This window comes from Pinus tabuliformis, chromosome X, assembly GCF_031772625.1.
Source record: "Pinus tabuliformis cultivar Carrire ecotype Pingquan chromosome X, CPIR1, whole genome shotgun sequence".
Classification (NCBI taxonomy): domain Eukaryota; kingdom Viridiplantae; phylum Streptophyta; class Pinopsida; order Pinales; family Pinaceae; genus Pinus; species Pinus tabuliformis.
The window spans coordinates 934,751,044-934,773,922 of record NC_142308.1 but is presented as its reverse complement, the minus strand read 5'-3'; the positions used below and the strand labels follow the sequence as shown (position 1 = coordinate 934,773,922).

General features: G+C 39.6%; 1 protein-coding gene across 1 annotated transcript in view; it reads right to left on the bottom strand.

Moving 5' to 3' along the window:
* LOC149142750 (WD-40 repeat-containing protein MSI4-like) overlaps window positions 1–22,879 on the bottom strand; it is a 219,968-nt gene that overhangs the window by 61,852 nt on the left and 135,237 nt on the right. Inside the window, exon 9 of the mRNA XM_089446333.1 lies at window positions 20,638–20,719. Within this exon, the coding sequence (XP_089302459.1) occupies window positions 20,638–20,719 (82 nt within the window). The remainder of the gene's footprint in view (window positions 1–20,637; window positions 20,720–22,879) is intronic.

Here is a 22,879-nt window from a genome sequence, read left to right as displayed (position 1 = left end):
CAAAGTAGAGCATGAAGGTGTATGTCCGAAATGTGCCGAAGGAAAACTTATAAGGGAATCGTTCCCCTCAAGTAATAACAAGACCACAAATATATTGCAATTGATCCACTCCGACAAATCTGGTATGATGCCCATAAACTCTTTGGGAGGATACTTGTATTATCTCACCTTTACAGATGATTATTCTCGCAAGTCCTGAATCTACTTCTTAAAGAATAAGGATGAAGTGTTCACCTAGTTCCAACACTTCAAAGCCTTGTTCGAAAACCAATCCGAGAAGAAAATCAAGATATTGAGGACTGATAATAGGACCAAGAACGAATCCAATGAATTCCAAGACTATTGCAGAGGAGTTGACATTAAGAGGGAGACTACAACGCCATACATTCCTGAGCAGAATGGTGTGGCTGAAAGGAAGAATCGCTCTATTGTAGAAGCAGTTTGTGCCATGCTTCATGATCAAGGCCTTCCGAAGTTCCTATGGGCTGAAGCTGCAAATACCGTCGTGTATGTTCAAAACTGATGCCCTCATCAAGCATTGGACTCCAAGACTCTCGAAGAAATGTTCACTGGTAAGAAACCCGATGTCTCTCATTTTAGAATTTTTGGAAGTCCCATATATTTTCATGTGCCGAAAGAGAAAAGAAGCAAATTGGGTGCATCTGGGAAGAAAGGAATCTTTGTGGGCTATAGTGAAAATTCTAAGGGATATAGAATTTATGTAGCTAGTCAAAAGGAAGTTGAGATAAGTCATGATGTCACCTTCGACGAAGATATGGCCCTCAGGAAGATCAGCAACCTTCCTATCCTAAGGAAGGACAAATAAACTAACACCGGAAAACAGGGTGCAAAAGAAGACGAAACAATGCCTGATGTTGATGAACCTATGGATCCTATATATCCTTCTCCTCATGAGCCCTCCACTCCTCCAAAACGAGACCCTCACGACTTAGGGAGACTCTCGAAGATGCCGAGAGACACATTGCACCAAGGGGGGCTTCCCGTGAAAGCAAGAAGCCGAACAGGTATAAAGGATATTTGACTGCCATGAGAACTATCATTCAAAATGAGCCTTCATCCTTCGAAGAATCTGTGAAGCATCAGGTATGGAAGGATGCTATGAATGAAGAATACGAGTCAATTATGAAGAATGATCTTTGGGATGTGGTCCCTAGACCCTAGGACAAATAGGTTGTCACCTCTAAGTGGCTCTACAAAGTCGAACATGGAGTTGATGGAAGTGCAGAAAAGTTCAAGGCTCACTTTGTTGCTCGAGGCTTCTCTCAAAAGGAAGGTGTAAACTACGATGATATATTTGCACCTATTGCCCGATACACCACCATCCGCTCGATTATAGCCCTTGCTGCCTCGCAAGGATGGAACCTACATCAAATGGATGTCAAGATCATTTTCTTGCATCGTTCAATCAAAGAGAAAGTCTATGTGGAACAACCCGAGGGGTTTGAGGTTCATGATTGGGAATCTCATGTATGCAGGTTGAAGAAAGCTCTCTATGGATTGAAGCAAGCACCTTGGGCTTGGTATCAGAGGATCAATAACTATCTGATGAAGTTGGGATTCATTAGAAGTGAACGCGATCCAAATCTTTACTTTAAGGTTGAAAATGATAAACCTCTCATTCTATTACTTTATGTGGACGACCTCTTTCTGACAAGTGCGGACCCTCTCATTCACAAATATAAGAGGTTGTTGGCTTCTGAATTTGAGATGAAGGACCTAGGACTGATGCACTATTTCCTAGGGTTGGAGGTCTCGCAAAATCCAAGTGAAATTTTCCTCTCTCAAGGAAAATATGTTGTGAAGATATTGGAAAGATTTGGGATGGTGGACTACAAGCTCGTGACTACTCCGATTGGTGCCAAGAATCTTCTGAGATATCTTCGGGGCATAATCACTCATGGACTGAGATACACTACCAAAGATGTGAGGCTGCATGGTTATTCTAATGTTGATTGGGCTGGCAGTGTGGTGGATCGCAAGAGCACTTTTGGATGCTATTTTTCTTTGGGTTATGCTTCGATATCCTAGATGAGTAGGAAGCAGAAATCAGTTGCCTTGAGCACCGTCGAGGTCAAATACATAGCTATTAGTATGGCCTCTTGTGAAGTTGTTTGGTTGAGGAAGCTCTTCAGTGAGTTGTTTGGACATGTGTTGGATACCACCGTGATCCTCTGCGATAACCAGAGTGGGATCCGATTATCATAAAATTCCATGTTTCATGATCACTCCAAGCATATAGATATCAGGTACCACTTTATCCGAGATATGGTACAACGAGGAGCAATAAGGCTCCCTCACATTGGGACTAATAAGCAGGTCGCCGCTATTCTGACAAAGCCCCTAGGGAAGGTCAAGTTCTTGGCCTTCCAAGAACAACTTGAAGTCGTGGAGAGACCCTCTTATGAGTGTCCTGTATGAGATGGATATTGAGCTCTAGGAACTCTGAGTGGGTTGGGGTACTTCTTGAAGCGGTAAGCAACCATAGGGTGAGTGGTTCAGCCTTCCCCTAGTGGTTTGTTGTGTACAAGGTGAGTGGTTCAACCTTCCCCTGCAATATCCCTTGGCAACATGTAGGCAGGATGAGTGGTTCATCCTTCTCCTGCTGAGACATCCTACCCATGCAGTCTAGGACTCATGGGAAGTACCTCTCATCTGGCCAATGAGTAGGGAAATGAGGATAGGGACCATAGTACTACCGATGGACGCATCGTGTACTATCGTACTCCCTATGCTAGGATGACCGATATTGATCTAGGATCAATTGGAATTGACTTCAGGTTAGTAAGAGTGGTATGAGACACTCTCTTTTGATTGGAACTGACTTCGGGTCAATAAGAGTGGTATGAGACACTCTCTTTTGATTGGAACTAACTTCAGGTCAGTAAGAGTGGTATGAGACACTCTCTTTTGATTGGAACTGACTTCGGGTCAGTAAGAGTGGTATGACACACTCTCCTTTGATTGGGACTGACTTCGAGTTAGTAGAGAATGGTATGATACATTCTCGATCACTTCTTCTTCTTCATAGTTCAGCAGAGCAGAGCAGTGCATTGATGGCAGAGATAGTACAGATTGGCAGATGGATTAGCAGATGGAGTTCTCCCTAGTTGAGAGGGAGTGTTAAAATTGGCAACTAGGGCCAAAATCCACATGGATCATCTTATTTATGACAGTTGATATTTTTCATGGATTCCTCTCTCCGAGAGGTGTAGGATTGATCTAAAGATCATCTGATTCTAACATGTACAAATGAAGTTATGAATTTATTTTGACTATGGTCAAATTGTCAAGGTCGACCAGTGAACTTATGTAGGCTCAGAAGCCCAACAGTCACATCTAATCATCATCAACGTTGCATATAAATAGAAGGTGACTTAGCCTCATTTGGACACATTCATCTTCACACATCTCTCTCTTTCTCCTCATTGATTGGGTACGGATCTCTAAGCCTCTCTCTCTCCACACGTCTGAAATTTCAGGAAGCCAAAATTTCAGGAGAGCGAAATTTCAAGAGGCCGAAATTTCAGGAGACCAAATTTCTGGATAGTTTGACCAAGTGTTGACCAACGTTCACTGCGCTAGCGCTGACCGCAGGTGGCCTGTTTGACCAGACTTTGACTCGGCTGAATTTGACTGTTTTGAGGGTTGTTTTATCTTGCTATTTGGAGGCTGAAGTTGACCGAAGTTGACTGATTTGTTGAAGGTCAAATCTGCCATGTTGACCAGCGTTGACTTTTCTGGTTAGGGCTCTTTTGCTACTATTATAAATTATCAGATTTGTAAATTTTACTATCTCTCTACTGAACTACTGAAGACTAAAAGAAGATTTGATCAAGGGTTTCCCCACATTGGGGTTTGTCCCTGGCTAAGGCCACATCTTGTGTCCTCTTGTCTTGGCTTGTCTTCTACTGTTTATGTTTATGTTCTATCTGCATTTTGTTATCATGTTGATGTGATTGCTAATCTGAATATTGATATTGGGCTAATAAAGAAATTGAAGTAAAATTGTCGTAAAGCATAACCATAGAGCATACCATTGTTGCCTAAAATTAACATATAGGCTTTCCCATTTATAAGGAACTAGGAATTTTGGAGGGTTGGAAATGGAATAAAGGTTACGATACGGATGGATCCCTAGGTTAGAAGTAGTGATGATTTTAAACTCATCAAAGCAATGATAACCTAGCCCAAGTAGCTTCCTCAGGGACCTCATCCATATGGCAAGAAGACAAGAAAAAGATGAAGAAGACAGGAATAGATGGGAAAAAGAAGAGGCAATGGGAAGCATACATTGACAAATTAAAACAAAGCCATGTTTGAATTGAAGAAACAAAAGATGAAAACTTGGTGCTAGGGGTTCAAACCAGTGTTGTTAAAATCGCGATATTATCGTATAATCGCAATATTTTCAACGAAAAGATAAAATCGCGCTTAGTACTCGGATTAGAAAAAAAAAAAAAAAAAAATTGCCTGATTTTTTCGAAAAAATCATGGAAAAAAAAAAAAAAAATTTATATATATATATATATATATATATGTATATGTATATATATATATATATTCGAGGAGGAGGTGACCCAAGCTACCCCTGTCACAAGTAGAGGATGTGGTCTACTTCCTGTAGCTCCTAATTCCTCGGCTTCTAGAGCACAGCAAACTCCATAGTCTACTACGGCCTGCCAACTCCACCGACATCTACATCTAGAGGGGCAAAGGAAATCAGTAGTATTAGACTTTAGTTATTTGGTTCATTTCATTGTATATGACATTATGACTCATGATATGAGATACATTATTATATTTTTTGTTGATATTTTGAAGTTGAGTTGGGACTCAGGAGTCAGGACTTATTATTCAGGACATGATTCATTGTTATGTGTGATTTTAGCACTAGAAATGATATTAAACATCTTATATATTAGTTCTTTTATCATATTTATGTGTCAATGTAGATGGTTTAGATATTAAAAAAATTGAAAAAAAATGAATATTTTTGTACCAAACAATTTTTTCCCGATTATTACCGAATTTTTTCCCAATTATTACGATTCTTTCCTCGCGCCAATATTATCCTGATAACAATTAGTGCAACAATGGTTCAAACCCCAAAGCTACAATGCAAAGCAATGTATTTGCCAGAGAGACAAATAGAACATCAATGGTGGCGGAAGACGAAGATAATACATAGAATCAAATCTCCATTGAAGACTTGAGCATTCATGTGGTAGGCAATTAAAACAAATCTCTTACGTACAAGTACTTCTGAAAATGAATAGATAGGGACCAAGCAGATGCAATCCATGTCAAGCAAAGCAAGAAAACATTGTCTATCTGCTAATAGATTGCATCTACACAAAGCAAGTATTGTCCAAAATGAACTCTTTGACAGGAATAAAGGGTCGTTGTCAAGAAGATACAGTTGTTGATTGTCTCGAGAATTGGATCCGAAAATCAGAACCTCAAGCTTTCAAAGGACTCCCCTAAATGTCTAATGGGGTGTTTGGCTAGCAAGGAATGCATGAATTTTTAAGAATAGGCTTATCCCTCCTTTCCAAAGTGCCTCCTAGGAAAGCACATATTCTCAAGCTTCAAATCTGATACAGAGATCAAGACTAAAAGACAATTTACCCATGCACCTATTGACAAGTCTAGGTCTTGGTGGTATTTTCACAGATCTAGTCAAGGTAACCACCTGAACATTGCTGCTATAGGCATTCTTTTTCTAACTAATTCTCATAGCATCAAATTCAAAGCTACATTAGGCCAAGGAACAAACAATCATGAAGAGCTTCCACCTCTAAAGCTGCTCCAAAACCCGCACAAGGAATATCAACCTTACAAGTTTTTGGTGGCTTGTGCTCGTAATCGATTGGATGAATGGAAAAAGCAAAACGGTAAAGATGGTGCTCAGTCCAACATATGAAGAGGTTGAAGCATCTTTACATGTGTTTAATAAAATTTGCTTTGAACATGTTTACAGAGAAGCAGATTCTCTATCCAAGGAGGGGCCACGGCTTATTCCCAGTACAGCACTATAAAGAGAAATCAAGAATGGAAAATATCAGGATGCCACTTTTCCACTTTCTTCTCATAATTCCACCAACAGCTAGACTTCAGATAACAGTTTTAATAGACAATTTGACAGGTTATATGACCATTTTTGAGGATGTAGATAGGCACAGAATTACCACAGGCAGAATATACTGATGTTGCACATCTTATTTGATGGAAAAAAGGGATTTGCCAGCATTGATATAGACAGTTAGCAGGGAATATATTGCTCGACCTAATGACTACTGACAGCCATATTTCAGATGACAGTTTTGACAGGTTGTACTATTCTTGAGACCATAGATAGGCACAGATACCACACACAGAATTTAACAATGCTATAGGTCATATTTTAAGGAACAAAGGGAATTATCAGCTTTTATACAAGGACAGTCAGCAGGGAATACATTGCTGGAGCTTTTTTCCTCTATTACCTGATTTCCAGTTATGCAGAATATATGTAATGACAGATCCTCTGGTTATAATGGGCTGGTCATACTTTCTGTTTTTTGTTTAATAATGAGTTGAGAAAAACACTGACTCTCTCCCAATGCTGTATGCATCTGCAAAATGTATTTTCTTTCAACTCAAATGAAATATGTAACTTTTTTCCTAGGAAAAAAATAATTAACCTGAAAAGCATACTACCTTCAGATAAAAATTTGTTGAAACCTTGACTATAACTTGTGAAGATGTTCATGTGACATTTAAGCAATTGAGTAATACGCATTTACATAAAGATAAGTGGAAAAAGAAATCCAGTAGCAGCAGGGTGAAAGGAGATTAAGAGTTAGCCTTAAAAGCACAGTTCAAGGGGAAAGGAACACATGAAGATGGCACGAAAAGCACTGATTTATATTACTCAAAAACCTCAAAGCTGTAAAGTGTTTTTATTGTTGCAAGATAGGATGTTACACCAAGTTTTACAAGAAAACAAGGTTGGATAAAAAAACACAACCAAGAGCCTTTTTGTGAGGATTAGTCTATGAAGAAACCTAAGTTACCGGACCCAGCGCAGGTGGGTCCAGGATCTCAAGATCCGGATCCGCTTGGATCCATCCAAGAAATCATGACATGGCAGATCTTTATTTGCTGGAAACAGATCCCATGTTGAGGAAACAGATCTCGTGTTGAGGAAACGGATCCTGTGCTAAAATACGACCCTGCCACAGATTTCAATTTAATTGGAATGAGACTTTTTGTTTTATGTTTAGTTCGGTGGTTAATTCGATGAAGTGGTCCCTGTTTTCATTATTCGACAAGTTTGTCGGTCACACCCTGCTCAATTTCAGGCAGCAACAGAGCAACAAACAACGATTCGCTAGGTATGCAAAAGCAACACGACGCCACTCAGTTGGACAGGAATCTCAAAAACGACGTAAATTTGCCAGTGACCCCACTCAGGGTTGTCGATCTCCATGAATTCATCAACAGTTTTAATTTTAAAATGCTTCCGGCAAATTTTTTTTAAATCTCCACTAGAATTCGAACCACTATACACTACGGACTACAGTCTCTAAGGCTATTTTACCTTACATTGACCTTGCGACCGAGTGATGAGGGAAGAAATCCATCGTCAATAGAATGGAACCTACGCAGATTGTTTTTGGACATCGCCTTCCTCGTATAGCCAAGCTCGCGGGCGGCAAAACAAAAGGACTCCAACCAGCGAGTGGAGTGCATAAGCACGGAACGAGCCCCATGTATCGGATGAATAATGCATTCTTTTCAAATAGCTTCCCCCTATATTTATTAATCAGGGTGATGCCTCAGATTCCATGTGTTCATTAGTAGATGGAGAGTGAGATGATCATGCATAATATCACATATCCCCCAATAAGTCCTGCCTGGTAGGCAATAAAATAATATATAAACCAATCGTTGCTCTTGTTGATATGAGCGTGAAGCCCCTGGTATTTCAATTTGAATCAATCCCGCCTCTCATAGGTGCTGTTGAATGAAGGATGCCAGTGAAATGTTGGAAGTCAATAATTAACGACCATGACAAGACGTTGTCTGTTTCAACTTTGGAAAAGGTTTCCACCTCTGCCCTTGACTTTTCCTATATACACCTGTTCAAAATATTGGCAGCATAAGCACGGAACGAGCCCCATGTATCGGATGAATAATGCATTTTTTTCAAATAGCTTCCCCCTATATTTATTAATCAGGGTCATGCCTCAGATTCCATGTGTTCATTAGTAGATGGAGAGTGAGATGATCATGCATAATATCACATATCCCAAATAAGTCCTGCCTAGTAGGCAATAAAATAATATATAAACCAATCGTTGCTCTTGTTGATCTGAGCATGCAGCCCCTGGTATTTCTATTTGAATCAATCTCACCTCTCACAGGTGCGACTGAATGAAGGATGCCAGTGATGTGTTGGAAGTCAATAATTGACGACCATGACGAGACATTGTCTGTTTTGACTTTGGAAAAGGTTTCCACCCCTGCCTTTGTCTTTGCCTATATACACCTATTCACAATATTGGCAGCAAAGTGTTTACAAAACCCACATAGGCCAGATTGATAGCCAAGCCACTATTGTCAATTATATCGTGAAAACCCATTTCAAAATCACAATCTCAAATTGAACTTTGGAAATGTTGTGTATTTTAATTAAATTAATTTTTATGTATTTTAATTTTTTATTTTTATGTATTTTAATTTTTTGTATTCATAATAGTTTGAATTTTGGATTTTCTCATATATGCAGTCACACACTATAGCCTACAACCTATAGAAATGGAACCATCATAACAGAGTGAAAGGGAAAACATCAAAACAGACCCAAAATCCTAGAGGTGGTTCATATAAATGGAAGTGCAATGAATGCCAAGATATCAAAAATGGCTCATATACCAGAGTGAAGGCCCATCTAACTAGACAAACTAACATAGGGGTGCAAGTATGCACCGGGCCAAAAGATGCAAATGGAAAACCTGGTCAAGGTTTGAGTCCTGCAAAAATTAAATTCTATGCATCTTTGCAAGATGTTGCTGATAGGAAGCTTGCTAAGGAAAAACACGTTGTGCAAAGCTCTACAACTAGGCCCCCATTTCCATCTAGGCCTAATGCCACAACTAATAAAAGGCCCACTTTAGGCCCTCTTGAAGCAGCTTTCAATAACCAGGGTAGAGACACGGCCAATGAACATGTAGCTTGTTGCATCTATGCAAATGGGCTAGCATTCAATTTCGTGTGTTCCTCTTATTGGCAACAAATGATTAAGGTGTTTAATGAAGCGGCAAAAGGGTACAAGGGCCTTTGATATGAAAAGGTCTACACTACTTTGTTGGAATCAAAGAGACAATATGTGGATAGACAGCTACAGTCAATTTGGGATACATGGGAAAAAATAGGGGTGTCCATCATTTCTAATGGATGGAGAAACCAAAGAAATCGTCTGTTAATTAATGTTTATTAGAATAATCCTATTTAGTATTTAATGCTAATTCTTTTAGCTGTTGCTATTTTTATTCTTTTAGCAGTTTCTTAGATGAAACTAATTGTTTCCATTGTCTAAATAGAAACTTGATGTTTCTATTTCTGTAAATATCTCTGTATTATTATTGAACTTCAGCTTGCTCATTATTTCAATTCATTCATTGAAATCTATATGCGTGTTTCCCACTGTTTTATGGTATCAGAGCTAGGGAATTTTTTTTTTTCGAAATAATTTTTCAATTTATGAAAAATTCAGTGTCTCATTTCGAAATTGCTAATTCAGTGGAGAATTTTTTAACGTGAGTGGTCATTCCGTGGAAGCTGGTGCCTGCAATCGATCAATCGTGTTTACATTAAGCGATTCAGTGTGTGCGGTCAAATTTTTTTTTACAGGACTTCTTGCCACGTGCATTCACCAAGCTTCATTTGATACCCTAGCGTCTTTGGAGCGGAGCGGATCCCAGCTATTGTCGTATCCACGAAGAGGTTAAGCCCTGATGCGGGCACGTAAATTTGTGGATTGCGTGTGAATTGCGTGTTACACAGTTGGGGCTCTGTTATAATCTCGTGGTCAACAGCAAGCGAACAGCACTATCATCGCGTGGACCAACATTTCATTTGCAGGGCACTTCGGTGGACGTTTTTTTTTTAGCTGTGGTCTCTCTACCCTTCAGCAGTTACGATCACAGAACCTTCGTCGCCATTCTTGCTTTACACTTACTGTAAAACCCTTGGACAGACGGCATACCTCTGTCATTTCTTCTCGCAGCATCCGTTGACGCGACATCACAGTGTGCAGCGTGGCTCTGTCCGAGAACGCGTGTGCGTGTTGTTTGCTCTTCCGCTAAGAAGGTCACGCCATTATCACTCTTCAGATTTGACCCCGCATCTCTGCAAGTCAATCGACCATCGTGAAAGTCGAAAGTTTATTTGCTATGAGTGAGATTTCAAACGGCGGCTCACGTGCATCTGCCAGCATTCGATTGCTCTGACAAAGACGTGGGTTCACACTTCTGTCCACTTATTGGTCATTTTTTTGTTTCTTTGCTGAGTGGATTAAGTTATCTGCTACAAAATCAGACGTTGGAGTTTCGACTTAACTGGAAAGTTAGTCGCACAGAAATTTTTGCTATTCCAAAAATATAGCGCTCATTTTTTCTCAAATAAATTATCTCTGTGGAGACTTTTGCCGGGTAAGCGCTATATATATTTTCTTGAACCTGCTTCGCAGAACAAATTCTGTTTTGTTTATTTTATTGCACCAGGATCAGCGGGCATCTACATTGAAATTTGTGCCAGACTTCTTTATTGTCTTGGGGAAACGTACAAATGGCCTCGCTCACCAATCTGATGTTAGAAGGAAATCAACGCTTTAATGGCAGCAATTATAACATCTGGAAACAAAGAATGTTGACCATTTTTTAATACAGGCGTCTTGATCAGCTCGTTTTGGGCAAAGAGCTTCGTCCCGGTACAGCTGGTACTGATCAAGATAAGTTTGATGATCGAAATCGAGAGGTTGTTATGCTTCTCAAGCTCTCTGTGGCTGATGATCAGTTACCGCAAATTCCTTCTGGCAAGACAGCTGCCGAGATCTGGCAACAGTTGAAAGAACTGCACGCTAAGTTGCAGGAAACGTGGGGGGAGGGGTCGTTTCAGGCAGGAAACGGAAACGAAACTAGGAAACGCGTACGGTACGGCCTGGAAACGCGTTTCCAGTCGTACTGCTACGTTTCCCGAAACAAAAACGTGGCAGTATGGCTGGAAACGCGTTTCCAGGCCGTACAAGCCACGTTTCCTAATTGTAATGTGTTGTTTTTTATTTTTATTTTTTTAATTTGTTTTTAAATTTTTTTTAGGTTTCCGGTAAATTCTAGAAGCCTATTCTAAAGTTATAAAAGAGCAGTTTGTCTCATTCTCTCATCACACTATTCAGCAAGTCGTTTCTCTTGGAGACTGGCAGTTGTTTCGGATAGGGTGTTTTGAGCAGTGAGCAAAGTAGATTTCAGCAACAGGAGAAAGAGATTTCAGCAGCAAGAGAAAGAGATTTCAGCAGGAGATTTCAGTAGCAGCAGATTTGGCTCAGCGACAGCCATATTTCTCCTCTTTTCTGGCATTTCGGGGTAGTTTCAGCCACAGAAAATTAATTTGGGTAAGCCACATTCATTTTTTTAGTTTCTTCTTACTATTTCTTCAATTTTTCTAGGGTTTAGGCAGCCAAAAATATGAAAAACGTTTTTTATTTATAGATTTGTTTTTTAAATTTATTTTTGCTGCAGATTTGGCTCAGCTACAGCCATATTTCTCCTTTTTCTGGCATTTTAGGGTAGTTTCAGCCACATAAAATTAATTTGGGTAAGCCACATTCATTTCTTAGTTTTTTTTTTACTATTTCTTCAATTTTTCTAGGGTTTATACAGCCAAAAATATGAAAAACGTTTTTATTATTTAACTTTTTTATTTACAGATTTGTTTTTTTAATTTATTTTTGCAGCAATGGCTTCCAGCCAAAGTGCAGCTGCAAGTTCAAGCCCTAGGGCCAACCCAAGGGCTGAATATTATCCTCTTTGGAGGCATGTGACGAAGCTTCAAAGATGTGGAGGTGGTGGCTCATGGGAATGGCGATGCAATCTTTGCAATAATACGTACAAGGGCTCCTACCCAAGAGTGAAGGCGCATCTATTGCATGGAGGAGGACAGGGGATTTCAGGTTGCACAAAAACATCAGATCCATTGGCAAGGAGGGCATATCAAAGAGAGCAAGATGAGGCGGATGGTACTAAGAGAAGGCATGATGAGCAATTTCAATACACCATTGCACACTTTAGCACATGCTTTGAACCCCAAATTTTATGATGAGGAGCTTATTGCTAAAAGCAATGGGAAGAGGAAGGCACCCCATAAGGATAGAGAGGTGGCTACTGGGGTGAAAAAAGCCCTTATGAGAATGTTTCCTTCTCATCTACATAGGGAGGTAAAGGAGGAATTTGCCAGTTTTGCTGCAGGAATAGATGATTATGCAGATATATCAGCTTTGGAGGAGAGAAGCACCATGAATCCAGTTAGGTGGTGGATTTGTCATGGAGCAAATGGTGTACGTTTGCAAAACCTTGCCATTCGTATTCTTTCACAAGTGGCAAGCTCTTCATCAGCGGAAAGGAATTGGAGCACTTATGGTTTTATTCATTCTGTGAAGTGCAATAGGTTGGGCTCACAGAAAGCAGAGGATCTTGTTTATGTGCACTCCAACCTTCGCCTTGCATCTCGTAGGGGTCCAGAATACAACAGTGGTCCTTCTAAAGAATGGGATGTGGATGCAGAAAATCCTGATTTGGATCTCTCTCTTGCTGCCCTGAATATTGAGGCCGAATCTGGAAGTGGAATTGGTGCATCATCTTCTTCAGCACTACCATCCACTGTTGAGCATTGTGCTGCTTCTATTTTTGATGAGGATTGTTATGATGAGGATTAGTCTTTTGTGACTTGTCTCTATAGTTCTTGCAGCCTTATAGTCTTTATTGTACTTGCAGCCTCATATACTAATATAAATAAAGGTTGATTTTGGATTTTCCTATATTTTTATTTTCATTATGTGATCATTCATGACTCATGAGTAAATGTGATGTAAATTTAATCTTAATGTTTAAATGTAATAAATTATAATCATATAATGTAAATGTATCATTAATGTTTTATGATTGCACATATATATAATAATAATTTTTAAATATTTTTAATATATATATATATATATATATATTATATATATTCACGTTTCCCCGTTTCCAAAATTTGGGGAGGTCGCGTTTCGTATCGCTTCCCGTTTCGGAAACTCGTTTCCGTTTCCCCGTTTCGTGCAACTTAGACTGCACGAGACATCTGACAAGAGCAGAGCTTTCTTTCTCAAAAATCAGTTGTTCTCTATCATGATGGACAAACATATGTCTTTACAGGAACATCTCAACAAGATTAAAGACATTCGAGACTAGCTCGAAGCCATTGGTCGCACCATGGAGGAAGAAGATATGATAGTCATCACTCTGAAAAGTCTACCAAAATCTTATGAGCACTTCATAGAAACACTCAACATTACCGCCACTAATGTTGATCTGAAGTTTCCGGAGTTATGCACCAAACTCATGCAGCAGGATCATTGGAAACAACAGTTTGGTAGTGGTGCAACATCAGCCTCCTCACAAAATGCTTTTGTTGCCAAATAACAGTCCTCTCAGTCCTTTCAGCAAAAAGGTTCTTCTCAGCCTTTTGATCCTGCTAGGAAGAAAAATGTGCAGTGTAATTACTGTCACAAGTTCGGCCACATGAAGAAAGATTGTCGACAGAGGATTGCTTCTGAACAGAAGAAACAGGGAGGGCTCCATCAGACAGCAAATGTTGCAGAACATTCCGAGCAGACAGATTCTACCTTTTACGCCTTTATGGCTAAAAGGTCTTCAGATCATGTTCTGTCTTCTGCCTGGTACATTGACTCTGGTGCATCACACCATTTTTCTCACAGGCGTGACTGGTTTATTGACTTCTCACTTTTCAGTGATCCCGTGGCATTTGGTGGAGGTGAAAAGTACACAGTAGTTGGCAGAGGTACAGTTCAAATCCAGTCTGGTGGGCGCAAACTCATCTTCCTGAATGTGTACTATGTTCCTGGTATGGAAATTAATCTGCTGTCTGTCAGCCAGATTATGAGGAACTCTCCTCAGCTTGATGTAGTGTTCAGTGCGCACAAGTGCTCCATTATTGATAGGGAGACTAGTCTTACAGTTGTTGTTGGCCTAGAGGATCATGGTCTATACAGGCAACTTGACACCGGTGACTCTCCAGAAGTGGCTCTAGCAGCGCGTGTCTCTCCCATCAGCACTCTATGGCATCAGCGATATGGGCATCTAAACATGCAGTATCTCTCTCAGCTCTCTCGGGAGGGACTTGTGTCAGGATTACCTGATATTCAGACTCAGCAGTTGGGCGTATGCGGCGCCTGTCAAGCTGGAAAGCAACATCGGTCTTCATTCAAGGATGGAGAATCTTGGCGCGCATCTAAGGTACTCCAGTTACTTCATGCTGATATTTGTGGTCCTATGAATACATCTTCTATCACTGCTTGCAAATATTTTTTGCTTATTGTAGATGATTTTAGTAGAAAGATGTGGGTGTATTTTCTAAAATATAAATCTGATGCATTTAGTACCTTTCAGAAGTTTAAAACCTTAGTTGAAAAAGAGTCTGGCTGTAACATCATGACTCTTAGGACCGACAACGGGGGGGAATTTTGTTCTTCTGCTTTTTCCAACTTCTGTGATACTCATGGCATCAAACGCCAGTTAACTACACCCTACACTCCTCAGCAGAACAGTGTTGTCAAGCGTCGCAACCGCACGGTTGTTGAAATGGCTCGTTCCATGTTACAACACAGGAGTGTTCCGAACAAATTCTGGGCTGAAGCAGTATTTACTGTTGTTTATCTTCTTAACCGATCACCCACTCAGGCTGTTAAAGGGAAGACTCCCGAAGAGGTTTGGTCTGGCCGTAAGCCTAAGATCAGTCACCTCAAAGTATTTGGCTCAGTTGCATATGTTTGGATTCCAGCTGCTAAGTGCTCTAAGTTGGATTCCAAAAGCCAGAAACTCATGATGACAGGGTACAGTGATCATCACAAGGCCTATAGGCTGATAGATATAGCCACTGGTCGTCTTAGCTTCAGTCGGGATGTAGTATTTGATGAAGACAGAGGATTCTTTCAGTGTTCATCTTCTGAGCAGTGTTCTGAGGATCAGCCTCACAGTGTTCTTCTTCCGGTCGGTCCACCTGATGGGAGGGATGATGTAGCATCAGTGTTTGATAATACTCTATCTGAGCTTCCTCCAGAAAATAACCCTCCTCTTGCTGCCCCTATTGTTCTTGAACCTTCTCCACCTCCTCCTGATATTGGTTCCTCTACTCTTCGGCCTAAATGGTGGGCTAAAACCATTGGTGATCTTCGGGATGATGAGCTCCTTGAAGGTAGAACTTCTAGACATAAGAACAAACAACAGTCTACAGTCAATTTTGCTCTTATGGCTAACCTACACAGTATTTTTGAGCCTCAAACCTATTCAGAGGCTAAGGGTACATCTGAGTGGGAACAGGCTATGGAAGCTGAATTCCAGAGTTTTCAGAAGAATCACACATGGACCCTTTCTGATCTTCCTGTAGGGAAAAAGCCCATCGGCTGCAAATGGGTGTATAAAGTGAAATACAAAGCTGACGGAACCATAGACAAGTATAAAGCTCGTCTTGTGGCTCGAGGGTTCTCACAGAAGGAAGGCATCGACTATGAAGAGACTTTTGCTCCTACAGCCAAGATGAGTACCATACGGCTTGTCCTTGCCCTAGCAGCTCAGTTCAATTGGAAAGTTCATCAGATGGATGTAAAGAGTGCTTTCCTAAATGGTGATCTCCAAGAAGAAGTCTACATGACGCAGCCTCCAGGCTTCAAAGTTGCTGGTCAAGAATAGAAAGTATGTAGATTAGCTAAAGCACTCAATGGATTGAAACAAGCTCCTCGGGCTTGGTACATGAAAATTGATCAGTACCTGACAGATCAGGGCTTTCAGCGGAGCCCATCTGATGCAAACCTGTATATCAAGCATACTGGTGATGATATCTTGTTTGTGGTTGTCTATGTGGATGACCTTATCATTACTGGCAGCTCTGCACATTTGATCCATGGGATCAAACAAGACTTATGCAGAACCTTTGAGATGACAGACTTGGGACTTCTTCATTACTGTCTGGGGGTTGAAGTTTGCAGACTGAAAACCACATCTTTCTCTCTCAGTCCAAGTATGCCAAAAATCTTGTGGACAAGTTCAGAGTGCAAGATTGCAAACCGGCCACGACTCCTATGGAACCAGGGCTCAAACTTGCAGCTCAGTCATCCTCTCCCCTTGTGGATGAAACTTTATTCAGGCAATTAGTGGGCAGTCTCATCTACCTTACTACCACCAGACCTGACATCAGTTTTGCAGTGAGCTACATTTCTCGTTTCATGTCAGCTCCTAAAGTTGATCATTGGATAGCAGCAAAGCGTGTGCTACGATATGTGCGTGGCACTTCCGATTATGGACTCCTATACACTCGAAGTTCCGATCCTATACTCAGTGGTTACACAGATTCTAACTAGGCCGGTTCGGTTGATGACCGTAAATCTACAGCTGGGTATGTGTTTAGTCTAGGATCCGGTGTTGTTACCTGGACTAGTAAGAAGCAACAAGCAGTGGCTCTCTCCTCAACAGAAGCAGAGTATCGGGGAGCAGTTAAGGCATCCTGTGAGGCAGTTTGGCTTCGACGTATGCTTGCGGATATGCATGTTTCCCAGACAGTGCCTACTTCTTTCTTTTGTGATAATCAGGGAGTGCTCAAACTTGCCAAGAATCCAGTCTTTCGTGAACGAACAAAGCATGTGGAAACTCATTGCCACTACATTCGCCAGCTTGTTGAAGATGGATCCTTTCAGTTGCAATACGTTCCCACAACAGAGCAACCCGCAGACATCTTCACCAAGCCTCTTGGCCCTGATAAGTTTGTAAAATTCAGAGGGTCTATTGGTGTTGTAAATAGATTGAGCATTAAGGGAGGGTATTAGAATAATCCTATTTAGTATTTAATGCTCATTCTTTTAGCTGTTGCTATTTTTTATTCTTTTAGCAGTTTCTTAGATGAAACTGATTGTTTCCATTGTCTAAATAGAAACTTGATGTTTCTATTTCTGTAAATATCTCTGTATTATTATTGAGCTTCAGCTTGCTCATTATTTCAATTCATTCATTGAAATCTATATGCGTGTTTCGCATTGTTTTAATGTTATTGCAATATGCCCCCAAGGGGCAATGTTTTTGAAGGTTGTTTATCGCAGTGGAATAGAGAAAGATGCATCTTTCATATCCATGATTCTTATTGATTCAATAGAAAGTGTGTGGCCACATAATGTATTCCAAGTCATTACGGGCAACGCACAGGATTGTAGAGCTGCAGGTTTGATTGTGGAGGGTCGATATGATCACATCTCTTGGACTCCATGTGTAGTACATTCATTGAATCTTATGCTTGACAAGATTGATGAGATTGAATGGATTAATGAAATATATATAGCAACAAAAGAAATCCAAATCTTCATAACTAATCATTCAATGTCCTAAGCTATATATCGAGGTTTTGCAAAGTTGGAGCTACTGAAGGTACTCTTTTTTTAATCAATATTATTTGTATTGGAAATTCTTAATTTTAATTACAAATTTATATATGATTTCTCATTTGAGATTTGACTTTTTGAAACTTGTAGGTTGTTGAAACCCGTTTTGCCTCCCACACACTTGTCATAAAGAGATTTGTGGATGTGATACAAATATTACAAGCAATGGTCAATGACCCTCTTTGGGAATCATGGAGGACTTCCACTTCTAATAGAGGGAAAAAAATCAAGTCCATCATTCTTAATGATGCATGGTGGGACAACGTCCAATACCTTATGCAGTTTACTCAACCAATCCTGACCTTGATCAAGACATTTGACACAGATACACCTTGCTTGGGGGAATTTTATGAAAACATTGACAGTATGCTGGAGAGGATAAGGGAAATTATCAAGGCAAGTGAAAATGACCCTTTTGAAACATTTTATTATGAAGTGAATGACATAGTTACCGAAAAGTGGAACAAAATGACTATAACATTACACCTTTTGGCCTATGCATTGCACCCCAAATATTATCAATCCAAAATTTTGTCTTTACCTAATAGAACAGCGCCAAACAAAGATTCTGAAATAGTACAAGGATACAAGACAGCTTTGAGGAAAATGTATAGAGATGTCAGAGTTGCAATGGAAGTACATCAAGAATTTGAAGGATTTGTACAATCTACTGGTAGCTTTTCAAATCCAGTACCGATGGATGATCGAGGACATCTTGATCCTATTACCTAGTGGGGCTTCCATGTTTGGTATAGCATTCATCTCTTGACTCTAGCCACCAAGTTGTTATCACAAGTTGCTAGTTCCTCATCAGCGGAGAGGAATTGGAGTACATATGCCTTCATCCATCCAGTGAAGCGAAACAAGTTGGGAGCGGCAAAGGCTGAAGATCTTGTGTATGTTCATTCCAACCTCCTTATTTAGAGATGTCTACTATGTCCCCAGTTTGCAGGTAAAATTTACTTGCACTAGTTGTATTATGAAGACACAACACTTGGATGATAAGTGAGAAGACACAACAACGCAGGACATGGAGGACATGAAAATACAATTGTCAACACAAGACATAGTGAACCCGCAAACAAGGCATGATGGACACAATTTATATATATTTAAAAAAGAACAAATTAATGAATTACACATACAAAAATGAAATATAGACATAAAGAGTTAAATTTTCTTAGACTTTAGAAGCCAGAACATTTAAATTATACAAATTCAATCATACAATTAGTTAGTACTTATTAGTAATTAAGTACAACATCAATGATGATCAAATGACAAATGCACAAGAAATTAAAACCATAAACCACTGTTGATAATATCGGCGATATATCGGCGATATTCGAAAATATCGCGATATTTTCGGCAAAACGATATATCGCCGAGAAAATATCGCGATATTTTCTGTTTTGATAATATCGCGATATTTTCAAAATATCGGCAAATATCGGAAAATATCGGCAAAATATCGCGATATTTTGAAAATATCGGCAAAATATCGGCTATATTTAAAAATTTGGAAAAAATATTTTTTATGCTTGCCGATATTTGCCGATATTTTGCCGATATTTTCGCCGATATTGCCGATAAGATATTTTCTGGACCCTCGCCGATATTTTCCCGATACCGATATTATCAACACTGCCATAAACTGCAGTTTTCTCATTAAGGCATCCACAACAAAATGTATTACAGAGATACTGAGTCCCTGCTACTACAGGTGGTAATGCCAATGGCAAATACAAAATAGGGTGTATACTAGAACCATAAATGGAAGAACCTCAAAGTCATGACTGTCAATAATCCTCCATGTCAGAATCATCAAAATCAGCATCACTAGCAAATGGAACACTAGAAGAGGCTCATAAAATTGGAGGGGGGACAACATCAATACTACCATTCTGCCCTTTCCCTTGACCTTTTGCTGATTGAGTCATGATTTCTGTGAAATGAGGAAGAAAACTGAATGATCTAGGAAAATCTTGAAGTCTGGTTGACAAATCCACTTTCCCAGCACTTGGAATCCCTTTCAAAGCTGCAATATAACACTCAACTGCATACCAAGACACCTTAGAGTTCTAACCTACTGAATAAAATACAAAAAATAAAGAGACAAGTCGCCATTTCTGAGAGGACATGTGTCCTAAACTTGGGAAATGTCGAGGGCATGTGTCAAACATGAATTTGGCACATTCTTTGAACAGGACATTTGCCAAACTCGTGCCTTATGCTGCATGTGGAAGATCAGAGGTTCTTTCGATTGCTGGATGGTGAAGAAAGTTGATGGTCATATGAGAGAACCTAGAGAAACAAGAAGGTATGCTTTTCACAGAGTGAGGAAGATCCTCATTAAGGGTGAAAATGAGACAGTGCTTCCTCAAAGAAGCTTAAGAAAAATCTAATAAAGATGTGGAGGAGGTGAGCTCTTGAACAAGCCAAGTTTCATGCCAAGTTTTATAGCGGACACCTCTTTCTCCTAACATGTAAACAGACATTGCATCGCCAAATGATCAAGCAGTCTTTTCTCTCTTTTTATTAGGTGAAATCCTGTCTGTGTTAGTGTGTGTAAATCCAACAAATCTAACAATAGCCCTAATTTTATTCTATTGTATATATGATTAACCATAGATTTACCTGCCCTTATCCTGAAGTGGATGACTCTAAATATCTAGCCTTACAACAAAATTGTTATCAATAAAGATAAAAGAAAATATGAAATGTACACCATCATTAAATCCTAGTCTAGCATATCATAATGAAGATCACAAAGAAAATAGTAGACGTGAAATGCACTAAAACTTTGACATGAAAGATTAAAACCTTGACTACAAGAGGTAAAAGGAAAAAAATTGAATAAAATAAAATACCTTAATGACTGGTTCATTGCCATTTCGAGCATCCCACAAAATAAGAGCAGAGTCATCACCCACGCTACAGAATTCCTGTGCACTTCATTAAATAAAGTACCAAAAAAAAATTTAGTACTTGAATGGACACACAAAAACAAACTACTATAACAACATTATTTCAAGCAATTAATACATAGGCATTAATAATATTATTCACATTGGCTACCTTTAGTATTCTCTTTGTATTAGTTTTTTAATGTGCACACTTGCATATAGACTTCAAACATAGTAATTAAAACATCCCAAAAAAAGTAGTAGTGTAGTCTTATAGACCATGACTTGATCAGCTTGAACTGGTTTGCTTGAATGGTTGGGAGGTAGGTCTTGCCACCCAAGCTCAAATCCCTAATGAGACTTTGGCTTGTGCTAATAAGGGCAGAAGGGTAAATAGCCCCAAGAGTAGAAGCCCCTCACAAGTGTGTCTCCAAACATCTCGACCCTTGCTAAGTCATAAGTTACTTGCTAGGTATTTGTTTGAGGACTGTTAGCATAAGCCTAGGGGGTTATGGTGGTAGTCAAGGGGCCAAACTTCAAAGTCATGAATTCGTCATTCACTACTATTCTTACACATCAAATGCCAAGGGAGGCATCCTTGGCCTATTGTGATAAGGCTCAAAGGAGCGGGCTTCCCCCACCCTCGTGGAGTCTCAGCTCTTGTAAGTCATAGACTCTTGGTGTATATGGCTTACAGGTTGTTGGATATACTACTGTTGTTATAGTGGTAGCCACGAGATTCGATCTTGGGCTTCACCCAGATTACTCCACAAGTTACCGATTCACCATGGTCTAAAAGTTTTAGAAAAATAATCCAAAAACAAAAAAAACAAAAACTTCAGGCTTGGGCTGGTGAGTAAAGGAACCTCTGCCATTTTCAGTGGAAATTTTGGCTAATAGAAATTTCAACATTGCCACAAATCGTTGGTGGACATTAGGCATAGACATATCCACAGTTCATTGTTCCTTCAATAAATTCAACACAAACATTCAAATAATTTGTTTTTAGCAGGTTGTGAATTGGATTGGATTCATCGCTATTGATGAAGATTTTGCAGTGAAAGGGGTTACTGCTATGGTTGCGAACCTGGGTTTAAACTCTACAGTGCTAGAACCTTGGTATGTATATAGTGGCTAAACACTAGCAGGCCTTTTCAGCATAGATTGAAGGAATTTCTACTCTCAAGTAATAAAAGGAACGTTTGGCATTCCTTTCTGTCTATTTGTATCAATTATTGGGATACAAAAATCTCCACAAAGAACTAATTTTGCACTAATAGTTTGTTGGCTTCCTGTCGGTTTTGCGCAGGAAATAATTATAGTGTTGAAGGTATAATAAAACTACTTCCTGGTCTGGTTCAGCAATCTCTTGGACTTGGGCTGAGCAGATTCAAATCCTCTTTAGGCATTTGTGGAATAATGAGTTTTGTTCTTCTATATGGGAAGAAACCTTTTAGCATGCTGAGTGTGGATGCCAAATGCATGTAGGAGGATCAAATTGTTGCAGGGACTGCATTTGAAAACTCAGCAAGTTATGCTATTAGAGTAGAGGTGCATTGTACAATTGCAAATAATCATCTTGTATCTTTACTTGTTGAATTGCTTCTATCTTTTGTATGCTTGCAGGCGCATTCCTGGTTGCACTGGCAAACTTTATTTCTTGAGCTTGATTTGTGGACAAAATGGCCAGACTTGATGATTTATTAGAGTTATTGAGCACTCTAATCCTTTCTACCGCTATCATCACAAGCAAAAACAATAATGCCACTCTTCTTGAGATTAAAATTTGTGTACAACATGCACAAGAGAAGATTGAGTTTCTCCAACTTGAGTCACAGCTACAACAAGATGAGCTACAGCAGAAGAATCATCATTCTGAATTGGTTTTTGTTCAAAACAATACTTTGTTTGAAATTGACTCCCATCAGCATCCAAAAATTGACCAGATTGATGAAGTCATTTCAAGTGCATATTTGCATGAAGATGCAGAGGTTTAGGTTGCATTTCCTAAGCCCATCATCAGACCTTGGGAGAACTTATCAGCAACAAAAACAGAATTGGTCTTCAATATGACAAGGATGTTTCCTTTTACATTCCAGACTATTCTAAAACCATCAAGTTTCAAAGTGTTGGGTTTATTCAAGTCAACTCATCTTCACATGCTCCACTTCCACAACCACATCAGATTCGCAGATGCCAACATTGT